The sequence below is a fragment of the Pan troglodytes genome, chromosome 14 (assembly GCF_028858775.2).
Source record: "Pan troglodytes isolate AG18354 chromosome 14, NHGRI_mPanTro3-v2.0_pri, whole genome shotgun sequence".
NCBI lineage: Eukaryota > Metazoa > Chordata > Mammalia > Primates > Hominidae > Pan > Pan troglodytes.
The window spans coordinates 23,174,311-23,201,031 of record NC_072412.2 but is presented as its reverse complement, the minus strand read 5'-3'; the positions used below and the strand labels follow the sequence as shown (position 1 = coordinate 23,201,031).

The window sequence follows — 26,721 nt, the reverse complement described above, 5'->3', positions numbered from 1 at the left end:
ACAAAAATGCCCATGCTGCATCTTGCTGAGCCTCAGATCTAGCTTTCAGGGTTGTGGCAAATCTAAAAGCACATGCATTCCTCAGGAAATGCCCCTCTACAGCTCGTGTGTTCTCTGACCCTTTACATGACACGTACCAGCTGTTCTTCACATTATTTGAAAGACACTTTTATGAACTCAGATCTCCCCCATCCCTCTCCCACCCCCTGTCCCCACACCTAAAATTCAGGAGTTCATCCCTTTACCAGGGAAGAAAGCTGTATAATGGCCCTTTTCACCAAGGATTCCATATTCCCCAAAGCATCCTTAAAACTGTAGTTTCCATTTTCTCCCTGCATACACTCCATTTCTCGTACTTAAATATGAGCTCCTGTCCTGGGCTTACCCTGCTAGGCACCAGGTGAGCACTATATTCCTGAGCTGCTTCTGTGGTCTAAGAAGCAAGGCAACCCTCCAATTCATTGAAGATCTCCAATTCTCGCCTCTAAACATACAAGTATCTTTTAGGAATGTGACTTCATAATCTATCCAGATTTAGCAAACATGGTAAAAATTTAAGAATCAAAACAGTTTTCAAATGTGAGCACAATAGCCAGGCTACCAGAAAACAGAATTTATTTGCAATTAAATGCTGATGTCATCTTCCAGCATCTGTTAACTTCTCCCCTAGCGACTCAGAGAAAGCAGAGTTCTTCCAAATTAAGGACTCTCAGAAAAGTACTTACTTTGAGAAACTCTTAGCTCTTTTAAAATGGAAAGCAATGTGGCGAAGATAACCTATATGTCATGAAAAAGTAGCCATGTAAAAGGGAATGTAGATTCATTTTCAGATGTGCACAATGAATTCATTTGATTTATTCTCACAGGCAGTAAATAGATTGTGATGATAATAGGACAGCTAAAGCCAAGATGTGCACTTTAAGCTTTTGCTGCAAATTTGATAATGGGAAGGGTTTGTGGTTTAATGTGGGGGTCTCGAGTGGTTGGCATTTTGCTGAGTATCCTTTTGCGTCTTACTATTATTAGCCTAATGTCACTGTAGACTCTCCCACAGCTTTCACGGATACTGTGACTGAACATAATTTGGGAAGATAAATCGTATGGAAAGTAACCTTTCAGCCCTGTGTGTATGGAGCAGTCTCGGAATTGATTTAATTGATGCACTGTGCTGACCACTCCTGCGTCTTCCTGGGGCAGGGTCTGTTGCCCACAGCCAGCTCCAGGACACCCAGGAGAACTCCCAAGGAAGGAGCACCTTCATAAGGGGGCAGGCCTACCCTCCCTGAGTCCCGTCTGCGCCCCTGTGAGGAGCCCCTCACCCCTGGATGGCCACAGAGCTAAGAAAACCCCTTGGTTTTCCTAGAGAACTAGAGAGCCGGGAAATAAACAAATATACTGTGGTCCATCCAACCTGGATGAGAGAAATCTAACAATAAGTAAGCACAGTTGCCACACTAACTGTCAACACTGCCATAAATGGTATCTGTTCAAAGTGCGCAGATAGGTGTTGGTACAAGAACCGGGATTTCATTCCTGACTCTTTATTGACTGATGACTGCAGAGCAAAATTGTGTATCTGCTTTTCAATTTCATCTTCTAATAATTCATCTTTCTTTATGAAATTTACAAACTCGGGGTTCATGATGCTTTGGAGATTTTTTAAAGCCGTGTTTCACCAAAGACAGAGACATGCTACCCTAGGAAGGAACCCAAGTCCCTGAACGACCTTGAGGACAGACCAAAGCCCAGGAGTGCCCACCAGGAACTAGGCAAGGAGACAAGAGTCAACTTCTATATTTAAAAGACAATAGTAATAAGTACTATTTCTGTGTGTATGTATATGCAGCAAGTGTACAAAACAATGCTGCAGGAGGAGGGGAAGTGTGGCTGAAAAGGGACTTCTGCTGTATTGGTTCTTGTTTAATGGGTTCTGTATTCGCTGATGTATATTGTGTTTTTTCCCACGTCTCTGATATTGTATTAAATATGTGAGTCAAATCAAGTATAGAACAAAAAGGAAGTATTTTAAAATCATTACTATAATGGATAGTGGCTGATGTATAACGTAAAGACAAATACTTTTGCAAATATTTTGCATTAGTTAAAAAATGGACTTTCTATAGTCATAATACTCTGCTTCAATCTAAAATTGCTTGAAATGCATTATATGCAATTAAATCTGTATTCATTACTACTAATATAATACGAAAAGAACTGAATACACAATGAAGGTTCTAATCTTAGTTCTGTTTCTTTTAAAATCCTAGGTTTTCTTAAGAGAAACTTGTTATCTTAAAGCCTCTACATGCTTCCAAAGAAAAAATTACGCATTACTTGCTTTGTGGCACAGCAGCCTTAATTCAGGTTCCTCATGAAGACACGCACAGTACCCTTTCCTGTGTGCACTCCATTCATTATTTGAATTCTCAATCTTTTTACCACCTTCTCTTGTAAACCTGCCGTTATCTCATGGCTCAGTAATGAAATTGTTACTGGTGTCAGAGAAGCTGTGCTTAATTTAGGATTTCTGTAATGGAAACATCAAAATGGCTTAATCCAACACCTTCTCTGAGTGATCTGGCCTAGGCACTCCCCTCTCTATCTATAGGTACATCTAAGCATCCATACACACACACACACCCCTGCATTTATAGACCAGCATGGGGAAAATGCTACAGACAGAACCATTGAAAACCAGACAGATGGGATTTTGAATAAAAGGGCAAATGCTGTAGTTTGGAAGACTGAGTCAATGGCCACAGGGAACTGTCTGCCCATACACTCCTCGCCTGAGATCATAGGGAGAATTAACAGAAGAAGAACAAATGATGGCAATTTTCTCTGTTCACCCCCCACATTCAGAAAAAGAAAAATATTTCATTGAGCCACTTCTAAGGACATCAGAAGCGAAGGTTCCAATAGGGCCCAATCACCTAGGGATGACCAATGAGTTTGATTTTACAACACTGTGTATGGGGAAAGACAGAGCTGGATGGGTTCTACATCAGTGCCTGCCAAGTAAGGACTGCAGAGCAGCAGCAGGTAAGAAACCTGTTTCCATCAGAGGGTACAGCCAGTGCCTGTGGTCGGGGGGTCACAGGTGCACTGGATGCTCTTCCTTCCTCAAGGAGCCGGACGAGGCTTGCGGCAGTCCTCTTCCAAGGAGACTCCAGGAACTGGTGAATTCGTGAAGCTCCTGCAGTCTAGTCAGTCCAACCGGGAGGAATGGGGAGACTCAAAGACCAACGCACTCACCCCTCTGACCAGGCCTCAGGCCACTGAGGCCGATCTGGTGTTTCCCTAAGCCCACAGTGCTTTCAGACACAACCACCACCAGCTCCTCTACTCCTTCCCCCAGAGTGTGTCACTCTGTCCCCTCTCTATGGAATGCAGAGCGACTGTGACATTTCCCTCCTACTCGAATTCGTTTGTCAATGCTTCTGACTCTGAACACTCCAAGAAGACAGCACTTTTTCGTCTACCTCTTGCCTGCAAGCCCAACATAGAGACTGGTAGATACCTGTCATTCAACATGTTCACCAACACGTTTTTTCAATCACAGGCATAGTGTTAGAGTGAGCTATTGAATAGGTGGATGGACACATACATAACCATTATCTTAGACCTCTGCTTGTAAATGACCTCATGTGACAGAGGTCAAAAGCTATGACACTGCTTTTTTGAAGCCCATGCCTCAAACATGTACCTGACCCCACCTTTGCCACTGCACAGTGACCTCTCGTCACTCCCTCTCGGCCCTGTAAGATGTTGACACGTGGCTCACAGTGCACCATCCACCTCTGCTCCCACCCGCCCCCTGGGTGAGTTAAATGTCTACATGAGTGACATTGTGGCCATGCAGTCTCCTCCTCACCTCCCATGTCCCCTTTATCTCACCATCCTTCCCACAGCCACACTCCAGCCTCATCTTCTGAAATCACTGTTTGAATCTCTGGGGTCAGTGCCGGAGCCTCTCCCCGCAGATCGCCTGCTCAGTCCTCACCCCTGCTCCCTCACCTCCCGGCCCCCACCCAGTGCTGACTCTTTTTACTTCTTCAACCCATCAGGTTCTCTTTCTTCATTTCCCTCCATATCCACGGCCATCATTGAACATCCCTGCCAGTATCCAAAACTCCTCACCCCTCCTGCTTCCCACCCAAGTCACTGGGATGAATGTGGTGCCCTGGTGGGTCTATGCTGGGGTCTCCTGGGAAGCATCACCATCAGGACACAGGGGCATTCATGGGATTGACCCTAACAGACACGGCAGCCAGCCCGGCCACCCTCCTGCCTTTCCCTGCCAGCTCATTCTCCCCTCTCCACCGCCACTCCTTAACGCAATCTCCACTCTCCTCAAACTTCCAGCCCCACCGAACCCCACCCTCCTCACACCTCACCTCTCTCACACCCTCCTTCTCAGAAGAAGCAGGTGTCCCCAGACACTTCCCCCACCTCCACTCCTGCAGTCTTCCCACAAGACACATTATCCCCGGCATCCTGACCTTAGCGCAGAGGCGTCACCTCCTCTCGTGCCACTCACCTGCTCACCACCCTCCACCTCAGCGATGTAACACTGTTACTTTCCCCCGTGTTCTTGTATATATGACTACTTCTGCTCTACTCTAACCTTAAAATGTAATGTGGCTGTGAGCCTGGATGACATTACCTGGAGAGAGTAGGGGGTGAGAGTAGAAGAGGCCACTCGGCCAGCCTGGAAGAACTGTGTCAGATCATAATAATAGTAGCCAAGGAGGACAGGGGGTGAGGGGAGTGAACAAGGGGGAAACACAGAGCACAGCAGCCAAGAACTCGGAGTGGGGAGAGGCTGAAAAACAGTGGTGCTATGTTACAGCAGCCTAGGAAATAAACACTGTCCAGTCCCAAATTCACACCTCTGACCCAGGGAATCTCCCGAATTCACACCTCACCCAAGGCTCTGCCGAATTTACACTTCTCATCCAGGGCTCTCCCAAATTCACACCTCTCACCCAGGGTTCTCCGGAATTCAAACCTCTGACCCACAGCTCTCCAGAATTCAAATGTCTAGCCCAGGGCTCTCCCAAATTCATGCCTCTGACCCAGAGCTCTCCCAAATTCACACCTCTAACCCAAGGCTTTCCTGAATTCCCTTTCTTGAACACAAGCCTCTTTCCCCACAGGGCTTCTGCATGTCCTGTTGCCCTTTCCTGAGAATCCTTCTTGGGCCCTCTTCCCCACCACTTCATAGACTGGATCACATTAGCAAACATCTTATGTTGTTGCTGTGTACTTGGTTTGTGGCCTGTCTTCCCCCTAGAAGGCAGGTTTGGGGACGGCAAGGGCTGCATCTGCCCTGAAAGTCACTCCTTGTGTGGTGTCTGGAAGGTTCTTCCCCACCAAGAGCTGCCTGGCTTAGACATCTCACCGCCCAGCACTGTCTTTCACTGGGCTCCCCACACCTTCCATATTCTCCATCACTGGACTTTGTCACCTGCTGCTCCCTTTGAAACCTTTTCTATCTTTGTATCAGCCTGGTTAAACTCTTACTCATGCCTCAGCTGCCCCAAGACCTACGCTTCCTCAGTGAAGGCTTCCCAGCCCCCAGGCCAGGTCAAGCCCTCTGTTGTTCTCTTTCAGGGCACAATGTCCTTCTCCTTTCTAGACCACCACAGCTGACATTCTGTATTTGATTTTGTGCTCATTTGATCAACATCTAACCCTCCCACTAGGTTTCTTACCTCACCATCCTCGGTGTGAAATGCCATCTTTGTGTGGTTTTAATATGCATTTTGGTGATAACTAATGAGGGCAAGCACTATTTTTCATGTTTATAGGCCAGATCGTTTTTGACTATATTCTACTACACTGCTTGTCTTTCAGGCCTGGTAAGTTAACCATCAGCTTTGCTGCAATTCAGGTATTTGGCCAGTAATATTAACAGTAACAGAGCTACTTTGCATTTGCTTTGCATAAGTATCTAAATGGGGGAAGTCTGCTATAAAGAGTGAAAAAGAGGATTTCTGATTCTTAAAAAAATGGAGTAATAGGAACCACATTTACCCTCTCACTGAAAATAAAAGCAACCTAAATATAAGAAACACCAGTTTTCAAACATTAGATGCCAGACCAGACTTGAGAGTAATCCCTGAGAGGCAGAAACAAATAGGCTGAGCCTTTGGCTTCCCCAGTTATTGCCTGGAGGTTTCCAGGCTGCAGCTCAGGCAGGAAGAATCCACCCTGAGCCTGGAGATCTCCCTGACTCCAGATGGAGTTGGGAGTCCCACAAGGTCAAGGTCTGTACATTTAAAACTATCTCCTGCTGTTCAGGCAAAATAAAATGAGAGATAGACTGTGTGATGGGTTGGAAGATTCAATATTGTTAATATGCCAAATCTTCTCAAATTGGTCTAAATATTCTACACAATGCTAATCAATATCCGAACAGGCTTTTTTTTTTTTTTTTTTTTTTTTTTTTTTTTTTTTTTTTTGGTAGAAAATGAGGATCTGTTTCTAAAACACATGGAAATGCAAAGTGCCTAGAATGACCAAAACAGACTTGGAAAAAAATGGAGGACCTATAGCACTTGATTTTGAGACTTATAAAACCAGTTATCAAGAAAATCAACATTAGGCTGGGTGCAGTGGCTCACGCCTGTAATCCCAGCACTTTGGGAGGCCGAGGCAGGTGGATCACTTGAAGTCAGGAGTTCGAGACCAGCCTGGCCAACATGGCAAAACCCCATCTCTACTAACAATACAAAAAGTTAGCCTGAAATGGTGGCATGTGCCTGTAATCCCAGCTACTTGGGAGGCTGAGGCGTAAGAATTGCTTGAACATGGGAGGCAGAGGTTGCAGTAAACAGAGACTGTGCCACTTCACTCCAGCCTGGGTGACACAGCAAGACTCCATCTCAAAAAAAAAAATCAAAGTTAGTGAAAAGATGGAAAATTGATCACTGAACACAAATATAAAGCCAATTGATTTTTAATGAAAATGCAAAGATAATTCAATGGACAAGAATCATTTTTTCACCAAATGATGCTGGAAGAGATGGATGTTCATGTGCCAGAAAAATGAACCTGAATCCATATCTCAGGCCACATATAAAAATTAACTGAAAATGAATCATAGACCTAAATGTAAAACCTAGCTATACAAAACTTCTGTAAGAACACATAGAAGAAAAACATTGTAACCATGTGTTAGGAAAAGATTTCATAAATACAACAAAAAATCACGATCCCTAAAAGAAAACAACTGACAAACTGGATTTCATCAAAATTTAAAACTTCTGTTTTTCAAAAGACACTGTTAAGAAAATTAAATGATAAGCCACAGTCAGGGAGAAAACATTTGTAAACCACATATCTGATAAAGATCTTTTATCCAAAGCATGTTTATAAAACACTCTCAAATGCAATAATATGAAAACAACCTGATAAAAATGGACAAAAGATTTGGATAGACATTTCATGAAAGAAGATAAAGATGGAAAATAAGAACAAGAAAAAAGCTCAATGTCATTAGTCATCAAGAAAATGCAAATTAAAACTACTCCAAGATACCACTACATACCTTTAGAATGGCTAAAATTTTTTAAACTGATGATTCCAAGTGCTGTTGAGAATGTAAAGTAACTGGAACATCCTAGGGTGGGAACATTCACTGCTGTTGAGAAAGTGAAATGGTGCAAAGACTTCAGAAAACAGTTTGGTAGTTTCTAAAAAAGTTAAACGTACATATCACATGACCTAGTCATTTGTACCTAGATACTACCCCGGAAGAAAAGAGTACATTTGTCCACACAAAGACCTGAAACTGAATTCCTGTAGCAGCTTTACTCATCATAGCCCAAGACCAGAAACAATCCAATGTTCATTCCCAAGTGGCTGCATGAACAATGGAATACTACCAATATAGTTTGTCCCCTCCAAGACTGATGTTCAAATATGATCCCTAGTGTTGGAGATGGGGCCTAGTGGGAAGTGTTTGGCTCATGAGGGTGGATCCCTCATGAGTGGCTTGGTACCCTCTCATGGTAATGACTGAGCTCTCCTCTATTAGTTCAGAAGAGAGCTGGTTGTTTATAGAGGCTGGCACCTCCCCCTCACTCCCTTGTTCCCTCTCTTGCCATGTGACACGCCTGCTCCCCCTTCACCTTCCACTGTAATTAGAAACTTCCTGAGGCCTCAACAGAAGCAGATGCTGGTCTGATGCTTCCTGTACAACCTGCAGAAGCATGAGCCAAATAAACCTCTTCTTTGTAAATTACCCAGTCTCAGGTATTTCTCTATAGCAATGCAAAATGGACTAATATAACTACTAAGCAATGAAAAGCCATGAACTAGTGATACATGGAAAGACATGGATAAATCTCAAATTATGCTGAATGAAGTAAAAAGATTTCATAGTATATGATTTCTTTTGTATAAAATTCTAGAAAATGTAACTAACTTATAGTGATAGGAAGCATCAGTGTTTGCCTGGGAATGTGGGTATGGAGACGGTCAGATCACAGGGGGCATGCGTGTTCTGCTTTTGGTGGTGATGAATATGGACATGGTTTTGATTGTGGTGAGTACACACATATGTACCACAATGTACACTTTCAATATGTGCATTCTATGCCCATTATACCTTAACAAATAAAGAAAAGATAAAAATGGAAACCATTTCTGCTCACAGTATTTTTAGTTGAAACTGATGGTTGTTTAAGCAGAAAAGTCATCATATTCAAGAGCCCAGATATTTCTATCAATCGTGACTGATCCTTACAAGAGTGGTTAGAAGCCCAGGATGAATACTCGTTATTCCATTATTAGCTATTCTTAAGAGGAATGGGGCACTGGGAAGAGCAATGGGCTCTCTCAGCCACATTCTCCTGCTTATAAGTTGGGAAAAGCAGCCCCTGCCTACAAGATGATCTGAGAGGGCCACTGTGAGCACAAGGATCCTTATAAGGGAAAGAGAGTGGCTGGGGAGCCTGAGAAGGAGACTGACAATAAAAGCAGAGGTCACAGGGAGGCGACTGCTGGCTCTGGAGATGGAGGAGGGGCCACAAGCCAAGGAACGCTGGCGGCCTCTTGTTAAATTATGTGTGGCCTAAAGCTGCCTCCTCACATATTTTAAGTTTGGCCTCAAGGCTTCTTGTGCATAGTGAACTGTAACCTCACTGATGTGTAAACATCCTCCTGTAAGCTACTCTTTTAATAAGTAGCCAAATCTCAGCCAATCAGCCAAGCACAGGTGGCCAACCATTAAAACTTGTTCAGATAAGGCAAGAGCCCAGCTGTGACCAACCCAGCTGTTTCTGCACATCACTTCGTTTTCTTAGGTGACTTTCTTTCCTCTGTCCATAAATATTATCTGACCATGTGACAGCCCCAGTTCAGTCACTCTGAACCTCTTCTGGTTCTGGAGACTGATTTGCAAATCGTTTTTTGCCCAATTGAACTCTGCTGAATTTAATTTGCTGAAAGCCTTTCTTATCTGGCTTATCTGAATTTTATGCCCTTCTCACCATTCTCTACACTTTTTGAAGAGTTAGATCTTTTGTTCTCATTTGCAAACTCTAGTGTTAAAACTCTAGAAGGTGGAAAGGCAAGGCAGCGGACTCTCCCTCATGGCCTCAGAAGGAAAGCAATCCTTGAGTCAGCCCAGTGAAGCCCACTTTGGACTCTTGACCCCTGAAATATGAGATAATAATCCCATTAGGTTCATGGTAACTTGTTACAGCAGCAAGAGGAAACTAATTCGTAACCTACCAAAAACCCTTCATTTCCTCAGAGACTCCAACACACTGTTAGGGTCTGTTCTCTTCTGGAATGAGCAACCTGAGTTCTCTGTGTCTCACAGGTCCCATATCTATCTGCTCGGTTGTCTCTCTAGCTCTTCAAGTCTTTCCTTAAACAGGAAGCTCAGGCAGAGACAAAACACATGCTATCAGGGTCCAATTAGTACTCAGAATAAAAGATGACCACTTCCTCCACGCAGTTCAAGGCAGCCTCACCCTTCCCCAGTTCTCAGGAAACATGGCTTATCTGAATTTTTATGACCTTCTCACCATTCTCTACACGTTTCAAAGAGTTAGATCTTTTGCTCTCATTTGCAAATCAATACATTAATTAACACAACCCCCTCTATTTCTCTGCCTAATTTTTTCAGGAGATTTTGGTAAGAAGAATCAAAACTTTCCAGATTACAAAATTAGATTTGATTATAGATATGAAAATGCATATCAGATACAGATGAAATTCCATGACCTCACATTTTTATCTCAAAGGGAAAACCTCAGTCGATATGGAGATTCCATCTGTTTTGAGCTGAAAACGGCTGCCAATTAGGGCCCCTGCCAGACCTGACCTCTGTTATTTCCTTCCCATCTGGGCTGCATTCATTTTGAGTTATCAGCATAATCAGTTATTTAAAAATAAGTCAGAAATAATAACAAGTTCAAAAACCAAGGCCCAGTGATATTGATGTTAATGTCAAATCCCGTTAAATGGGATTCATCACTTGGATTTGATTAAGCCAAACAGGAAAAACAAAATTGTCTTTGATTTACATGTGTTCAAAGATCACACCTTTGTCTTTCTAGGGATAAAATCAGAAGATCAGCTAAGTATGATAAATAATTTTAACATGCAATTTTTTTTGTAGTGTTACATAAGCAAATGAGATTGGTATGTATCTTCAGGCTCTTAAGGATGTCAGGGTTCCTGAACCTTGGCACTACTGACATTTTTGGACATCGTGTTTGGGGGCTGTCCTGTGTATGGTGAGATGTTTAGCTGCATCCCTGGCCTCTACCCACTAGACGTCAGGAACAGCATCACACACACAGTCACCACACTCAAAACCATCTCCAGACACTGCCAGATGTCCCCTGGGAGGCAAAATCACCCCTTGTTCAGAATGCTGAGCTACACCAATTCACCTGTTTACAGCAAATGCTTCATAACAGTGTGCTGATATGCTTTTAACTTTTAATCTGCCTTTTGGCCTAAAATGTAGGGCTTGGTTACAAGCCATTTTCTTGATGACTGTAAGGGAGGAAGAATCTATTGCTTACTGACTATTAGAATTCTACTCTTCTGTTTCCAAAACTGAGTGCTCTTTATTCCTCTACACAGACCCCAATATTGCAGAGGTTAAAAAAACAGCACTGTATACTCATTTTAGTCTTTTCTCACCTTCATTACTCAATGATGAACAGAAAACTTCAACATGTCCCACGTGTGGTCATTAAAGACAGGCTCCTAGTTGTGGATAATTAGCGGGACCTACCCAACACTTAGAGGATCTCAGCATCCAGGGCCTGAAAAGCACCTGCAGTCATGCCGGCCAGTCCTACACACGAACCTCCTCCCCAACACCTCTGCTTCTATTCTAACAGAAAGTTCTGCCCTTGTTAAGGATGATACCTCATCCTCCAGCTTCCACCCTAATTGTGCTCTCTGAAGCCATGGCAAGATTGTCTCATTCCTCCCTCTATACAATAGCTGAAGCTCCATCTGAGAACTGAAGCTCCATTCATACTACATGAGATATGTTTCAAATTCTTACCAATGAACATGACCCTACACAATATCTTTTTAATTATAGTTTTGCCATAGGTTTGGTCAAAGGTACTTTTATGGAGCAGTCTAAGTCCCTAATCCTTTCACAGTAGTGTTTCCTTTAGAACATTTTTCTGAGTTGGAATTTAGAAGGCCAGGAGTACATTTCCTTTACCCCAAAACTGTAAGAATGACAAGAATATCCGTCACTGGCAAGAACAGGCTGTGACGCCAATGCGTGGCAATCACTTCATAATTGAGAAGGACATTTCATTGTAACTCCTTGTTACTTGTCAAAAAAAAAGAAAAAAAAAAAACACCACCACCATCACCCACCACTTCCCAGACTTCAGGGAATCATCGCTCACCCCAGCTGGCTGCACCCTCACACATACCTTGAACATAAGCAAATTTAATTTCCCAGACAAATCTGTTGTTGGAATATGCAATGACCTCACCCTCAGCCTGCATAAATACTGCCTGCTGTGAGCAGGGGTGGTTTACAGCTGGATGGGGAGTTTTATGGGAAAGTACCTAGAGATCCCCTTAAAAAGCAAGCCTGGATGCTTCCTCTCCCTCTAGCCAAAGGATGGGCTTTCCTAGGTAAATTCTCACTTATCCTAGCCTGTGGGTTTGAATGCATGGTCCAACAATGTCATGCAGGGGTCTGTGGGAAAGGCTGGGGCATGGACAGGCCACATGCACATGGTATCAGGTCCTGGGCCGAGAATGTCCTTGGCAGAAACTGGCATCAAGCATTTGACATCTGTGAAACAACATCACTCTTCTGAGAGGTGCATGCTTTCTCTTATTTGCAGAGAAGCCTTATTGCCGTAAATGTGCAGACAAGGGAAATATGTTTGATGATGTGGGTAACATACTGCTAGGAAGAACAGCACTTTAACACCACCACTGCCTTGGACTACAAATGTAACTGGGCTGATCAGCGATGCTCTGAGGCAGCAGCTGTGATTCTGCAGTTGCAAAGCGCCAGGCTTAGGAACCCCAGCTGCCACAGTGGGCCAAGCCTTGGGACACTCTGTCCATGACCTTTCGCCGCAGCCGGTTCATTGCTCCTTATGTAGCGACTTAGACTGTGGACTTTTAAACCCATCTCTGCTGATGCTTCCAGGCTTTTCTGAAAGCACAGCAGCCTGGACCAAGCCCAGGCACATAATATGATGCCCAGAGCATGTTGGTGAAAATATGACAGGCAGCTCTCAGGGCACAGCTGGCTTGATGGAAATTCCCATGCTGCATTGTAAACAGAAGAATAGTAGCTGACACTTCCTAGCTCTTGCCGTGCCAGGCACTGTTAGAAGCGCTTTACACACATGGCAGCAGCTGCCAGCAGTCATCTATTTCGGACAGTCTAGACAGTGTTTCCCAGCATTGTGGAGCCAAACGTGGCCATGTCCCCAAGTTCCATCCAACTATGGATGTGAGTTTGCCAGGAAGCTAATGAATCCTAGGCTGCAGGATCCCTCTCCTGCAGGGCCCCTTTCAAGCCCAGGGAGGGGCTGTAGCACATGGACCACTTTGTGTTCATTTCTTAAAGAGAGTCCCCAAAATTGACCCTTCAGACCTCACCATACATGGGACTACCCCTGCCAACATTATTCTCTGGTCTGTGGGTGTAATGGTCCTGGAAATCACACATCAAAGATACAAAGCCTTCATTAGCCTAGATCCCTGAAGACTTCGTGGAGCAGAGCCATCCACCACCACCAGCACCTGCCACCGATCAGACACACCTGCAATGGTCTGTATCCAGGCGGTAAATTTTTATTGTGTCAAGCCACCAAAATGTTGGGCTTTACTACAAGACTTAGTATCACCCTAACTAATATATGCCTTATTTTATATAATTCTCAAAACAACCTTATATACCTCATGCTGCTCTGAAGCACAGAGACCTAAGTACACAAGGTCACACAGCTATTAGGAACAGAGCTAGACTCAGACCTCCTGGACACCGATGGAGGCAGCAGGTCCCTGGGTTGACAGCACATGGTTGGACTGCAGTTCTCCACTTTCTACCAAGAACCCAGACTTGAGGAGTGTCAGGGAGGGTGGTTCTGGACCTCAGAAATCTCACTGCAAATGGGCCTCACTATTCTAACTCACTTCCTAGGTTTTGTGAGGGTTAAATAAAATAATCCATGTAAAATATTTAGCGGAGTGCTTGGCTTGTAGTAACCACTCCACAATGGCAGTGCCAATCATTACAATAACCCCATGGTCTTCATCACCGTGTCCTCTTTCCGTTTGGGGTGGCTTTCCACATTGCACTATACCAAAGCCTGAGTGAACAGTCTCATTCACCACTGCTTGGCATGGAAGATTTTTATTCTCAGAAACAATACAGAAAACAACCCACTCACCCACCTCCCAACCCCAGCCCACCTGCCCCCAACTCAGAGTCTCCCTAATCCGATTGTCTACAAATGAAGGTCACTGTGGGATGATTACTCTGTTGTCCTCTTGGTGTTAGGGGCTGAGAAGTATATTTACTTCTTGAACAATTTTTCACAAATGTGCACAATATGCACGGTGCTGGACTTGCTATGAACATGAGTCTTATCAATGCATTGGAGAAAAGAATGCAGTAATAGCAAAGACAGCTGGACACTGCGGGCTGGGGCTCACTAACTTTGCAGCATGAAGCCCAGTGAAGGAGAAGTTCCTTACGACCACAACATTCCCTGTAAATTTTCAAGGAGAAAAGAGAGGCAAGAAAAGAAGTCATCTGAGAGTGTCTTCAGCTGAAAGTTTGCTTACTTCAGACAGAGTGCAGTAAAATATGACCTTTGCTATTTTTACTGGACTGCATACTGATTAGACCCTAAGTCCCAAATCAGTGACTACATTCTGCAAACACAGGATTTATTGCCCTGAATCAGCCCCAAAGCACACTTACATCTCAGAGAGGGACATGAATGTATTACAAAGAAAAGACAGCACAGGTTCTTAGATGGGCTGCCCTTGAAGGCAATTTGAGTGATGCTGCATTCCGAATCCATCCCTTCCTCACCAGCCCTGACCAGGATCTCTGCCTTAAGCTTGTGTGCCCCTTCTCCACTCAGGGAGCTGCTGCCCTGCCTGGGACTCTGCCAGGACAGTTAGCAGGTGTCTGTTTCTCCTCTGCCTGATCTTAACCTTGAGCGGGCTTCATCTTCTTTCACTGTCTTTCTCACAAGGCCGGGGGTACACCAGGCAAATAAAACTTCAGCCAACTCAGCTTTCTTTTCTTGCCACACAGGTTTCAGGATTTGTGGGGAAGACACTCAGGGTCTCATCCCAAGACTCTGAATGTGTGATACTATCACAACCCACTGGCACCCAGTCACATCCCATTTCCAGAAGGCATTCTCCTTTAGTTCTCCAGCCATCTGTCAACAGTCATCCATCAACACATGTTTATGAGCAATCAATACGTTAGGTTCTGGGTGATCACGGGAAACAAGGTAGATGTGATCTCGCTCCCTGGGCATTTACAGCTTCGTGGGGTGCACCCTTTTATACAAGGAAGTAGACAATTATAGCACAGGGCAATTTGCAAGCTAAGGGACATGCTGGATCCTAGAAGAATCCACTAAACCAGGCTGGGGAGTGTTGGGCAAGACTTGCTGGAGGAAGAAGGAATAGAGCTGCTCAGGTTGGTGAAGACTGGGAAGTGGAACAAGGGAGAACATTCCAGAAAAAGGAGCAGATTCAAAGGTCCTGAAACAAGGGTGCACCCTGAGTTTAAGGAATTGAGAAATCACTATTGGGAACAGTGGAGTGTAGGAAGGAGGGGGCAATGAGCAAGGAAACAGAGGGACTGGGCCAGGGCATGCCAGTCCAGAGGCCATGCTAAGGAGTTTGAGTTTTATTCTAGGGGGAGTGGGGGCCATCAAAGGGTTTTGGCCAGGGATATGGTTTTATAAAACCAGAGAGCTGCATTTCATAAACTCCTCTTGGTGACAGATCATACAACTGCTGAATGTGGAAAAGTCTGAAGGCAACAACACAGCTGGAGGTGGCTGAGGGAATCCAGCAGGGATTGGGTGGCATCTGAACAAGATGGTGGTGACCAGGTGCAGGGTGGTGGACACACTGGAGAGACTGTTTAGGTGGAACTGGTTGGCAGTTGTCTTACTCTGGGTGGCTGTAACAAAATACCATAACCTGGGTGGCTTATAAACAACAGATATTTATCTCTGACAGTTCTGGAGGCTGGGAAGTCAAAGATCAAAGCATCCACAGATTCAACATCTGGTGGGTGCCCACTTTCTGGCTCACAGATGGTACCAACTCGCTGTATCCTCACATAGTGGAAGTGGCAAGACAGCTCTCTGGGGCCTCTTTTCTGAGGGCACCAACCCTGTTCATCAGGCTTCTGTTCTCATGATCTAATCACTTCCCAAGGCCTCACTTCTGATACCATCACGCTGGGGGTTAGATTTCAGCATAGAATTTTAGGGGGAAACAAACTTTCTGCCCATGGCAATAATGTAGAGAATAATACAGAAAAGAGTAGATAGTTATGTGGAGAAGCAAGACAGCAAACTCAGGAACTGGGACGTTACCCTGTGGGTCAGAGGGATGAGTTCAGAGTGGGGCATGTTGAGTTTGAGTTTTCCAGCATGCAGTTAGCTGCATGAGCTTAGCAAATGATATTTAATAATACACTATTTTGGGTTGTTTTTTTCAGTTCATACCAAGTTACTTATGTTTATGTATTCAACTTTTAAAAGATAACTTGAGTAAATCTTTTTCTTTTTTTTTTTTTTTTGAGATGAAATCTCACTCTGTCACCCAGGCTGGAGTGCAATGGCGTGATCTCGGCTCATTGAAACCTCTACCTCCCAGGTTGAAGTGATTCTCCTGCCTCAGCCTCTTGAGTAGCTGGGACTACAGGCGCATGCTACTACTCCTGGCTACTTTTTGTATTTTTAGTAGAGACGGGGTTTCACCATGCTGGTCAGGCTGGTCTCGAAATCCTGACCTCATGATCCACCTGCCTCGGCCTCCCAAAGTGCTGGGAGTACAGGCATGAGCCACCGCGCCCAGCCAAGTAAATCTTAACATTAAAACACATTGTGAGACTAGAAATTTTTATAACTTTCTCACAAAGATATTCTTTCTTCAGCATATGAACCATTTCAGTAAATGGACTACTGCACTGGACTCTCCCCTTAATAAAACCTACTGTCACCGAGCCAGTATTTGATCAATGGTGTTGAAAAGCAGGTTTTACTAATACTCAGACAAAGCTCCTGTTTCATAGGAGAGCCCCCAAAGACTTCCACAGGCTGCACACTAGGGATGCCAAACAAAAGGACATTTTTCAACAACAGCCAATATAAAGAAGTGGGAGGAGAAAAACCCAACAGCCCGACTGAGAAATGAACAAAGGAAATGAACAGATAGTTGCAGTAAAAGAAATACAATGGCCCTGAAACATTCAGACTTCACTCAAAATAGGAGAAATGTAAGCTAAAACCACACTGAGACACCATTTTCCATCATGAGATGAGCAAAGATGAAGGAATTTTTGCTTCGTTGGTGAGGGCTTGGGAGACAGATTCTTTATAAAGGACACATAAATTGGTACAATCTCCACAGAAGGAAATTCATCAGCATCCAAAATTTTATGTGCCCAAAACATTCTTCTCAGCAAATCAATATCAATAATTCTGATTGACCAACATGCTTGCACATGTGTAAAATGGTTAAAGTTCACAGTTATTCACAGAAGCATGGAAAAAACTGAAAGCCTATCCACAGAGAACTGGTTTATGTCATATGTTATCACCATAGCAGAAAATACCATGTGGCCAGAATACCACTGAAAAGATTTAAAACAGTGAAAACCACCCAAATTTCCATCAGCAGGTGAATGAATAAACAAAATGTTGTATATACACATTATGGAATATTACTCAGCCTTAAAAAGGAACAAAATTGGCTGGGCGCAGTGGCTCACGCCTGTAATCCCAGCACTTCAGGAGGCCAAGGCAGGCAGATCACCTGAGGGGTCAGGAGTTCAAGATCAGCCTGGCCAACACAGTGAAACCCCGTCTCTACTAAAAAACACAAAAATTAACCAGACGTGGTGGTAGGTGCCTGTAATCCCAGCTACTCAGGAGGCTGAGGCAGGAGAATTGCCTGAACTCAGCAGACACAGGTTGCAGTAAATTGCGACAGTGCCACTGCACTCCAGCCTGGGTGACAGAGTGAGGCTCTGTCTCAAAAAAAAAAAAAAAAAGAAACAAAATTCTGACATATGCCACAACATACCTGGGCCTTAAGAACGTTGCGTTATGTGAAATAAGCCAGATACTAAAGGACAAATACTATAGAATCCGCTTATAAGAGGTACCTAGAGTAGCCAAATTCATAGAGACAGAAAGTAGAATGGTGGTTGCCAGGGGTTGGAGAGGGGAGTGGGAATTCCAGTTGTGCAAAATAAAACGAGTTCTGCAGATGGATGGAGGTGAAGGTTGCACAATAATGTGAACGTGCTGAATGCCGCTGAACTGCACACTTAAAAATGGTAAATAAAACACCAAACTTTTCAAATCCGGGGCTTTTACCTTCTAATTAGTCAACATATAATTGCATAACCAAATTCTTATTGGCAAAATCAGGTCTTTTGGAGAAAAAAATGCTTAATTCAGTGGCTGACTGCCTATGTTGGCTAAATATAAACAAGGTTGCAAAAATAATTTTGGCAGATTCCCAGAGCTAAGAGTAATGAACATAATATTTAACCTTAGAAGTACTTAAACTTTTCTCCAAAGAATATAACTCCACCATCATGGGAACTATTGATTTTTACATTATTCAAGCTATCTTTTATCCACGGAAAATGTAAGTATTTTACAAGCAGTGTGGCTCCTCATTTCCCGGTCATAGACATATTCTAATAGCTAGCCATGAAAATATTTTCTGAAATACCACATTAGCTATCTAAATAGAGACACAACCACTGAAAGAAAGCCTGCTAAATAAGACCCCAAGATTATCCATCCCATAAACTAAGAGATCTGCTTTCATTATAAATGAACGTCTCATTTTACTAACAGGTTCAGTGTAGCTTTCAATCCTCTAGTTCATTTAAAATATCAATCCAGGCTACTCTGGGCACACAGCCTATGGGGTAGGCCTGCCCCATGTGGAATAGTAACACACACACACACACACACACACACAGGTATATCCATTCACCTCTAAAATAACAAGATTTGAAACTTGTCAAATTTCCCATAATGTAAAATGATAGGTGATTGTGCTTCACTCTCAATATGCTGAACTCCTTGCACAACGAGATCCCATGATGTTTCCAATCTGAGGAAACTGCAGACATCTGGGTCTGAGATGGAATACAACAGCAAAAACAGCCTGAAGTGACTGAAATTCCTGTGGCCAAATGACTGCTGTATGGCCCCGATGCTCTTTCTCAAGGCTAAGATCTTACAGCTAAGACATCATAGCCAAGAGCAGCTGAAGACAATGCTATTTCACAAAGGAGCAAACCAAAAAGATAAATTAAAGTTGAGAAATCCACACCTCTAAACATTTCCCCAGGCAGACTTTCCCAACCTTGTGTATAAAACTGGAGATACCATCATCCTTGCAGCTTCCTAGAGACACTAGGGGACTCCTGGATAAAAGGCCAAGGGGTTGATCCTTGAGAGGCATTTGGGATTCTTAGAGAAGACATGTTCCATTTTAGGCTGGTTTTTAGAAGGAGCAGAAGGGACCTTAAAAACTAATCAAAACCCTCTTCCTGCAGATAACACATGTAAATCTTTGGGAATTTGGCTCGATAAGCATTTATGCAAGACTTGCACCCAGGTCTCCTGATGCTCCTCTGGCCCATTCTGATCTCTGTCTTGTTATCTAAATAAAATTCTTAGATGCCCCAATTTTCAAGATACAAAGGCTTTGCACAACAAAAATAACATTTTGCTTGTTTGGAATTTGGCATATAGTTTCCTTAGAAAGAGGTTATACAATGACTAGGCCCCTGGGCGAGCCGAAATACCTAATGTGTACATGCGAGACCATGGTATGCTAAAAACACTTGCAAACCTAACACCCCAGAACTGCATTTATTATTCCAACTTGAAATGCCAGGAACGGTGGAATGAGCGACAGCTGCTGCACTCCCTTCTCCCCAGGGACTCCTCCAGCTCCAGATCACTGCTGATATCATGAAGGGAAGAGCTGAGGTCCGCGGGTGAGGAGACGCGCACTTGCAGCTAATCCAGGGGATACTTAGTACCCAGGCTGGCTTCCTCGTCCCTGTGTGTCTCTTCTCCCATCCATCTCAGCGTATGGACCGCTGGCTGTTGTCCTCTCTTCAGTCACCATCTAGGGTTGTGACCAGCACTTTTCTCCTTTGCCCTGCTGTTGCCCTCAACACAGTCTTATATTCTTATGTTGCCTGTGTATCCTTCTGTCCTGGAAATGAACACTCAGGCAGTCTTTTAGGACTTTCCAATGATTTACGACTACTATCAATAATGAAGAAAGACAGCCTTCTCTTCCTCTTCTTCAGCCCAGTCCCTCTTTTATTTCCTTCAGACCCTGATGAAATTCCTCCAGGAAGATAAGGCTTGAAACCCCACAGACAGACTCACACTGGGGCAGACACAACCAGAGCTAGGATTTCCTGAACCACCCTCACTGGACTGGAGGAAGACCCTGAGCTGAAAAATGGGACAGAGCCTGGATTGGGGATGGGGTGATGTGAACATGCAGGAGACAGGTAAGAGGAAAGAAGCCACAGCAGGGGAGGATCTGGGCCTCTGGCCACTGAGCCCCCACATCAGCCATTCCTGGGGTGGCCACGCCATGACACAACCTTTCCCATGATTCCCTGTGTGTGCTCACCCTCAGCAGGATCATAAACTACTCAGGAAGAAAGGTCGTGACACATTTCATGCCCCTGTCAGCACTGAGTATACAGGGAGTGACTGGTCAATACTTGTTGAGTGGTTTGAACTTCCAAGCCACTCAACGCCATTGCCGTCTTTGGTAGCAGAGGGGAAGAAAGGGCATTTCACTATGCCCACGCCTGAGGAAGTCATCAACAGCCAGAACAACTGTTTTCCCTCACTCTTTACACATCTGTGTTTGGTTATTCTGTTCCTTAATTTGAGGAGGGTGCGTCTGAGGTGAGCATTTTGATTAAAAGCTGCTATAAAAGCAGCAACTGAAGAGACCAGCTCACCTCCTGAATCTGTGCCATGTGATGTGCACAGCCGGCCGGTTACATAGATTTCTGGCTCAAATAAGGAGAAACACACATGTATACATATGTAACTAACCTGCACAATGTGCACATGTACCCTAAAACTTAAAGTATAATAAAAAATAAATAAAAATAAAAATAAAAAAAGAAAAAAAAAAAAAAAAAAACAAATAAGGAGAAACAGACCATTCTACCTTGCAGGGACTTGCATTCATGTTCAAAGCTGACTTTTCAAACTCCAAGTGCTGGCACCAATCCCTGTTCTAATTAAGTATGCACAGCTCTCAGAAATAGGCAGTCTTTTTTGGCTGGGATACCCGTAGCTGTTCTACACAAGAACCTGTTTCTGAAAGCACCGATCAAGGAAAGCTGCTGGATCTTGTCCAAGCAGTGCATTCCGAACACTTTCCGTGTTCCTTGGAAAAGCTCCACCAGGTGCATTGGAGCCCTGCTCTTCAGCAGGGATACTGCAGAATTTCATCCGGGGCCTCACACTTAAAAGTAAAGGGGTATGACTGGGGTTGGAAATGCGAGGATGACACAGACCACAGCTCCACCACTCACGGTGGGAAGGACAGGTGCTGCGCAGGGCCATGATAGAAACAGATTCCTAGAACAATGCACACGGTTTCTATTCAACTTACAGAGAAGAGCCAAGAAGCAACCTCATATAATTCTTTCAGCAAATGATGGATAAAATAGAAGACTACTCTCCCTCCCTTTGAAGGCAGAATATAAAGTAATGAAGGAAGTTAAGGAGACAAACACAAGTACTTTGAGACTCTGATGACTGGTGAATACCGAAACTTCTGTGGCAGAAGACTCCGGAACCTTCTTCTTTACCTGACTTGAAACACAGTATTGATTTCTACCTTTACAAAGCAGACACTATGTAGTCCAGCCAAGGGCAACGCACTGACCACAAGACCTGCAGGCTTCGCCCTAGACTCTATTATTTTATGACCACATATTTTAACAATTGGAGTTCTTGCCACACGTTCCAATTACACCCTTGTTAGTTGCTCAATGCCTCAGTGAAAACCTTCAAATTCTACTGGCTGCCCTTCACAAACAGCCTGAAATACTCTGCCATAGGTATCTTGTTAGAAATAAGCACGGATAATGCCATGCAGGCAGAAAGTTGCTCAACTTACCTTCACGGCCAGGATGTTTGTGAGGCCTACGCTTTGCCATCTGCACGGTGTTGCCATTTCATTTTCATCAGGCCTGTGGTGCTGCACAGGCAGCGAATATGACTCCGATCACTCTGCAGCTCAAAAAAGGCAGATAGACAGGTCACCCCTAGCTGGAACTAGGCTTCATCTTCCCTTGTCAGAGCTTGACAAGGTTTGAAGCTGGGCCTGCAGAGATGAGAGTGAAAATAAATTATGAAGCAAGCTAGATATAGAATTCAGTTCTGGATGTTTTTAAAAAAAAAAACAACCAACAGAATATACTAATGTAAAAATAAATGGCCACTATTTGCTCAACCATTTATTTGTGCTAAGAGAAAATACTAATGAGAATAACAAAGCAATTGAAACAGGTCAACAGGTTTTGTCTTCAAAGTCACAGATCAGTGTCCACTTTTTAAAAATTCTCTGCTCTGGGCTCAAAATTCACAGGATGAAGTCCTGACTCCAGTACCTCAGAATGGGACTGTGTTTGGAGATAGGGCCTTCATAGCGGTAATTAAGGTATAATGGGGTCATATGGGTGGGCTCTAATCCAGTATGACTGGTGTCCTTATAAGCAGAGATTAGGACACAGACAATATAGAAGGATGACCACGTGAAGACTCAGTAAGAAGGCAGTTGTTTGTGAGCCAAGGAGCGCGGCATCAGAAAAAACCATCCCTGCAGACTCCTTGATCTCGGACTCCCAGCCCCCAGCACTGGGACAATCAAGGTCTGTCACTTAAGCCCCCAGGCTGTGGTGTTTCGTGATGCCAGCCCGAACAAAGACACTCTCTCCCATCCCCTCACTCCCATTTTTGAACAGTGGCTGGTTTTCGATCAACTTCACTTGACTCTTCCTTCTCAATCTCACTTCATTTTGCTCCAGGGAGCCCCTCTCCAGCTCCTCCTTTCACTGGCCCTGCCCCTTTGTCTTTTGAAAGAGTTTCTCTCACCTTCTTCCCAGACGGCAGAGCAGCCTTAGGGAGGTGAGGGAGAGAAGGGATCTTGCACCTAGCACTCCAGGGCTGGTGGGAGACCCAGCCTCCCAAAGCTCACACGTGTACCTGGTTTGCAATGGCAGAATAAAAATCATGTCACACGGTCAGAAGATGCACCTCTTCCTTTCTGAGTGACCCTGTCTGACTCGTTCAACTTCTCTGAGCTTCTGTTTTCTCACATATTTAAAAAATGGTGATGTGAATTCCTGAGTGGTTGTTGTAAGGCTCAATGAAGATAATGCATTGAAAAATATTTCATATGCTAATCACTACAACTCAGTTTTTCTACCTATGAAATAGGTACTCCCTAGCATTTCACAATAGAGTTTAATGAAAAACAAATCAGCAAATAAGCAAAACTTCTGTGACTCAGGATAGTATCTATAAAAGTATTATTTCTACTCTAGTTTTCATCAGTCCGGTAAAGTTTATTTTTGCTTTTTCTGCCAGTTAATATTTATGAAGAGTGTTGTATTTAGTATTACGAAGAGAATTCTAAAGACACAGAAGACCTGGTCCTTGCCTTCAGGAATTCTGCAATCTATTTGAAAAAATAAAATTTTAACAGTAAAATAGCTTATAAAATTAGTTCAAAGAGGTTTCCCAGGCTGCAGTGGAAAATGCATAGCAAAGTGTTCATGCAGGACCAGCCAGGTCCATACCTGAACTTTCTAGGTAGAAATTTTTCCTATGACCTCTCTAATGTGGCTGCAAGTGGAAAGTAAGAAATCTGACAAAACATTTAAAAAGTTAATAAAAACTTAAATGATAACTAGTGTATTTTGCTTTAAACAAATCTAATGCTATAGCGATTTATTAAACACAGTACTTTAAAACACACACATCTTTACATGTTTTAAAATCATGAATAACCAAATTTAAATTTTCTCATTTACTTCCCAGGAACCCCTGGAAAAAGTATTATTGACAATGACAACATTCCAGTTGGAAGAACACATCTTCAGAATGCAATTGGTATCTGATTTTAGAAATACGTGACTTCAGATCTCAACCAAAAAGAAAATTGCATTACAGTTATTGTTTTTAAGAAATTCACTTACCATTATGAATGATCAAAAAATATAGTCATTCAGGTAGTGAGGATTTAATGATCAAAGGGTGAATGTTCCAAAATACATGTCATAGCAGTGGCTTTTGGATCTTGAGCCTGACTGGCCGTGAGACATGAGGCTTATCACCGCACTTCTCTGAGTGCTGGACTCCTTCTATTTTAAATGGGTCCAAAAATGCCTGCCTTGAAAGAGCAAAACCCACAACGCAAATGAAGTTCCAAGCTCAGCTGTGGTCTGTGTACCTGAGGCCCTGGCCAGTAGCAGGGGCTGTCCTGGTGGCATCTCACAATGAGAATGTACCACAGTGGTTTACAACTGCTTCCTAGCATTTCCGGCTCCCGAAACTGTGAATTTTTCTAATTCAGTTTTGTATGTTCTTCTCACCACTTATCTCTCTGCTCTCAAGTCTAGCACTGTACACAGCACATAGTAGAGCCTCAGTAAATGTTTGATGAATGAGTATCTGAGTAAACAAATAACATAATTTGTAAAATAGAAGTACTATTGTAGCTACAAAAAAACTGCTCTAAAAAAGATCATTCGAACCCCTTGACATTTTTTTTTCCTATGGTATATGGCTAAAACAAGTAATCTTTGACATAGTAAGACAAAATCACCTAGCACATCTCCATGTAAGAAAATACCCATAGAAATAAAATGGGGCTGATGCTCTCTAGTCCTTTGTGAAAGTCGCCATCTTTCCAACAGTAGAACTGTCTGCATTTTTAGTACTGGGCCTAATATTTAGTACTGCTACCGGCTTTATATATTTTTCTTTTGCAAATGTTTTTGGTTAGTATGTTTGAAAAGCTGAGGAACAATTCGTTTCGTGGATCCAAATCTGGTTCTGTACTTTACTTTTTAAATGATAATTAAGGAACTCCCATCAGTAGATGCTACCTTAAAAACGAGGAAATACAATGTATTTTTTAAAAAACTTTGTTGGCCAGGCGCAGTGGCTCAAGCTTCTAATCCCAGCACTTAGGGAGGCCGAGGCGGGCGGATCACCTGAGGTCAGGAGTTTGAGACCAGCCTGGCCATTATGGTGAAACCCTTTCTCTATTAAAAATACAAAAATTAGCCTTGTGTAGCGACGGCCGCCTGTAATCCCAGCTACTCGGGAGGGTGAGGCAGGAGAATCGCTTGAACCCGGGAGGCAGAGGTTTCAGTGAGCTAAGATCCGCCACTGCCCTCCAACCTGGGCGACAAAGTAAGACTGTCTCAAAACGAACAAAACAAAACAAAACTTCGTTAAGTAGGAGTACTATTCTTGTTCATGTCTTTCATAACACCACAATCCAAATATTTTCAAAAGCAGAGCATTAAGGTATTAAGTAGGTGATAGTTTATTCCCTAACCAAGTGACAGAAGCTGCCAGCGGACTGTGGATTGACACCGACAGACACACACACCAACGAAGCATCAGAGTGGGGGCTCACGCAGTGACGCTAAGCACCAGGAGATTCCGGCCTCCCCCGCGGCCCCTCCGTTGCCCGGCAACACAGCCACGCTGCGGCTCGGCCCCTCCCCCGCTGCCATGGCAACGCGACCGCCGGGCTGGCTTTGCGCAACTACTGCCCCGGCGCCCCTATGCGCTCGCCCCTTGAGCCTGCTGGGGCCGCGGCAACTTTTCTTTTCTTTTTTTTTTTTGAGACGGAGTCTCGCTCTGTCGCCGAGGATGGAGTGGCGCGATCTCGGCTCACTGCAAGCTCGGCCATGACAACTTTTCTAACCTCACCACACCTATAGCTCTATCCCTTCTCCTACCCGGAGCCGCTGATCATCAACTTTCACCCCCCACTTCAGGAAAAAAATGTTCCACGGGCACAGGATTTCGGCCAAATGCTGCTTGGTTCTACCTTCTCCAAAAGTGCGGGCGAGGTGACAGTCTGTAGAGAAATCCCACTTGCCTGTCTCAGCATCCCTCCTACGTCCTCAGAGGGTCCTTGGAGGGATCCCAGCATCCCGCTCCGAGCTGGAAGTGGGAGGAAGGTCACGGAGAAGCCAACTGGAAACTGTCCCGGGTGCGCGCCGGCCCCATGCCCTGCTCCCTCTTCATTTCCTCGGCCAGGGCGGGACCTCCCAGCCGCTGGGCCCAGGACCGCAGCGAATCAGTCTCTGGCTCCCCGCCCAGCAGAACTCAGACAGGCTCTGGACGGCTGTCCGAATGCCGCGTTTCCCTGGCGATGAGCAGTTCCGCATCACCCTCTGCGGCTAGCTCGGCTTCCAGGGCCGGGGCTGTGCTATTGTTTGCTGTTCTTCGTGGGTAGGACGGTGGGGGGCCCGGGCTGAGCCCGGAGCAGGAGGACCTGGGGTGAATTTCTCGCAGGCCTTTTCTCTCCCTTCTCCCAACCCCTTACTGTTGCATATTCATAAGAAGGCGGGGTCGTTTCCCATCTCCTTTAAAATTTCCCAGGCTTGAGGATCAGCGGAAAAGAATTGGGGTATAAGCGTTTGGGAGGGATCACTAGGAGGCGAATAGGGTGGGAGAAAGAGTGGTGACACAGACAAGCAAATACAGGATTCCTGTTCACAATTTCTTCCTCCACCCTCAGGCAGCAAGGACACACACACACACACACACACACACACACACACACACACACTTCTTAATTTCAAAGAGATCCTGACTGAAGTGGGAATCAAGTTTCCAACACATGAACTTTAGCAGATACATTCAAACCATA

At 44.2% G+C, this 26,721-nt stretch overlaps 1 protein-coding gene across 5 annotated transcripts in view; it reads right to left on the bottom strand.

Annotated features, from left to right (window-relative positions):
• The window catches only part of SPATA13 (spermatogenesis associated 13), a 328,600-nt gene extending 302,211 nt beyond the window's left edge, over window positions 1–26,389 (bottom strand). For 2 of the 5 annotated variants that reach the window (XM_016925048.4, XM_016925050.4), the window contains exons 1-3: window positions 25,945–26,368; window positions 21,940–22,146; window positions 7,556–7,648 (exon numbers count right to left, since the gene is read on the bottom strand). In XM_016925048.4, coding sequence (XP_016780537.3) covers window positions 7,556–7,648; window positions 21,940–21,979 — 133 coding nt within the window. In that variant the 5' untranslated portion in view covers window positions 21,980–22,146; window positions 25,945–26,368. Of the gene's footprint in view, window positions 1–7,555; window positions 7,649–21,939; window positions 22,147–25,944 lie in introns of all 5 variants that reach the window. The other 3 variants (XM_016925049.4, XM_009426740.5, XM_009426738.5) reach the window with 3 other exon arrangements.
• Window positions 26,390–26,721: the final 332 nt, after the last annotated feature.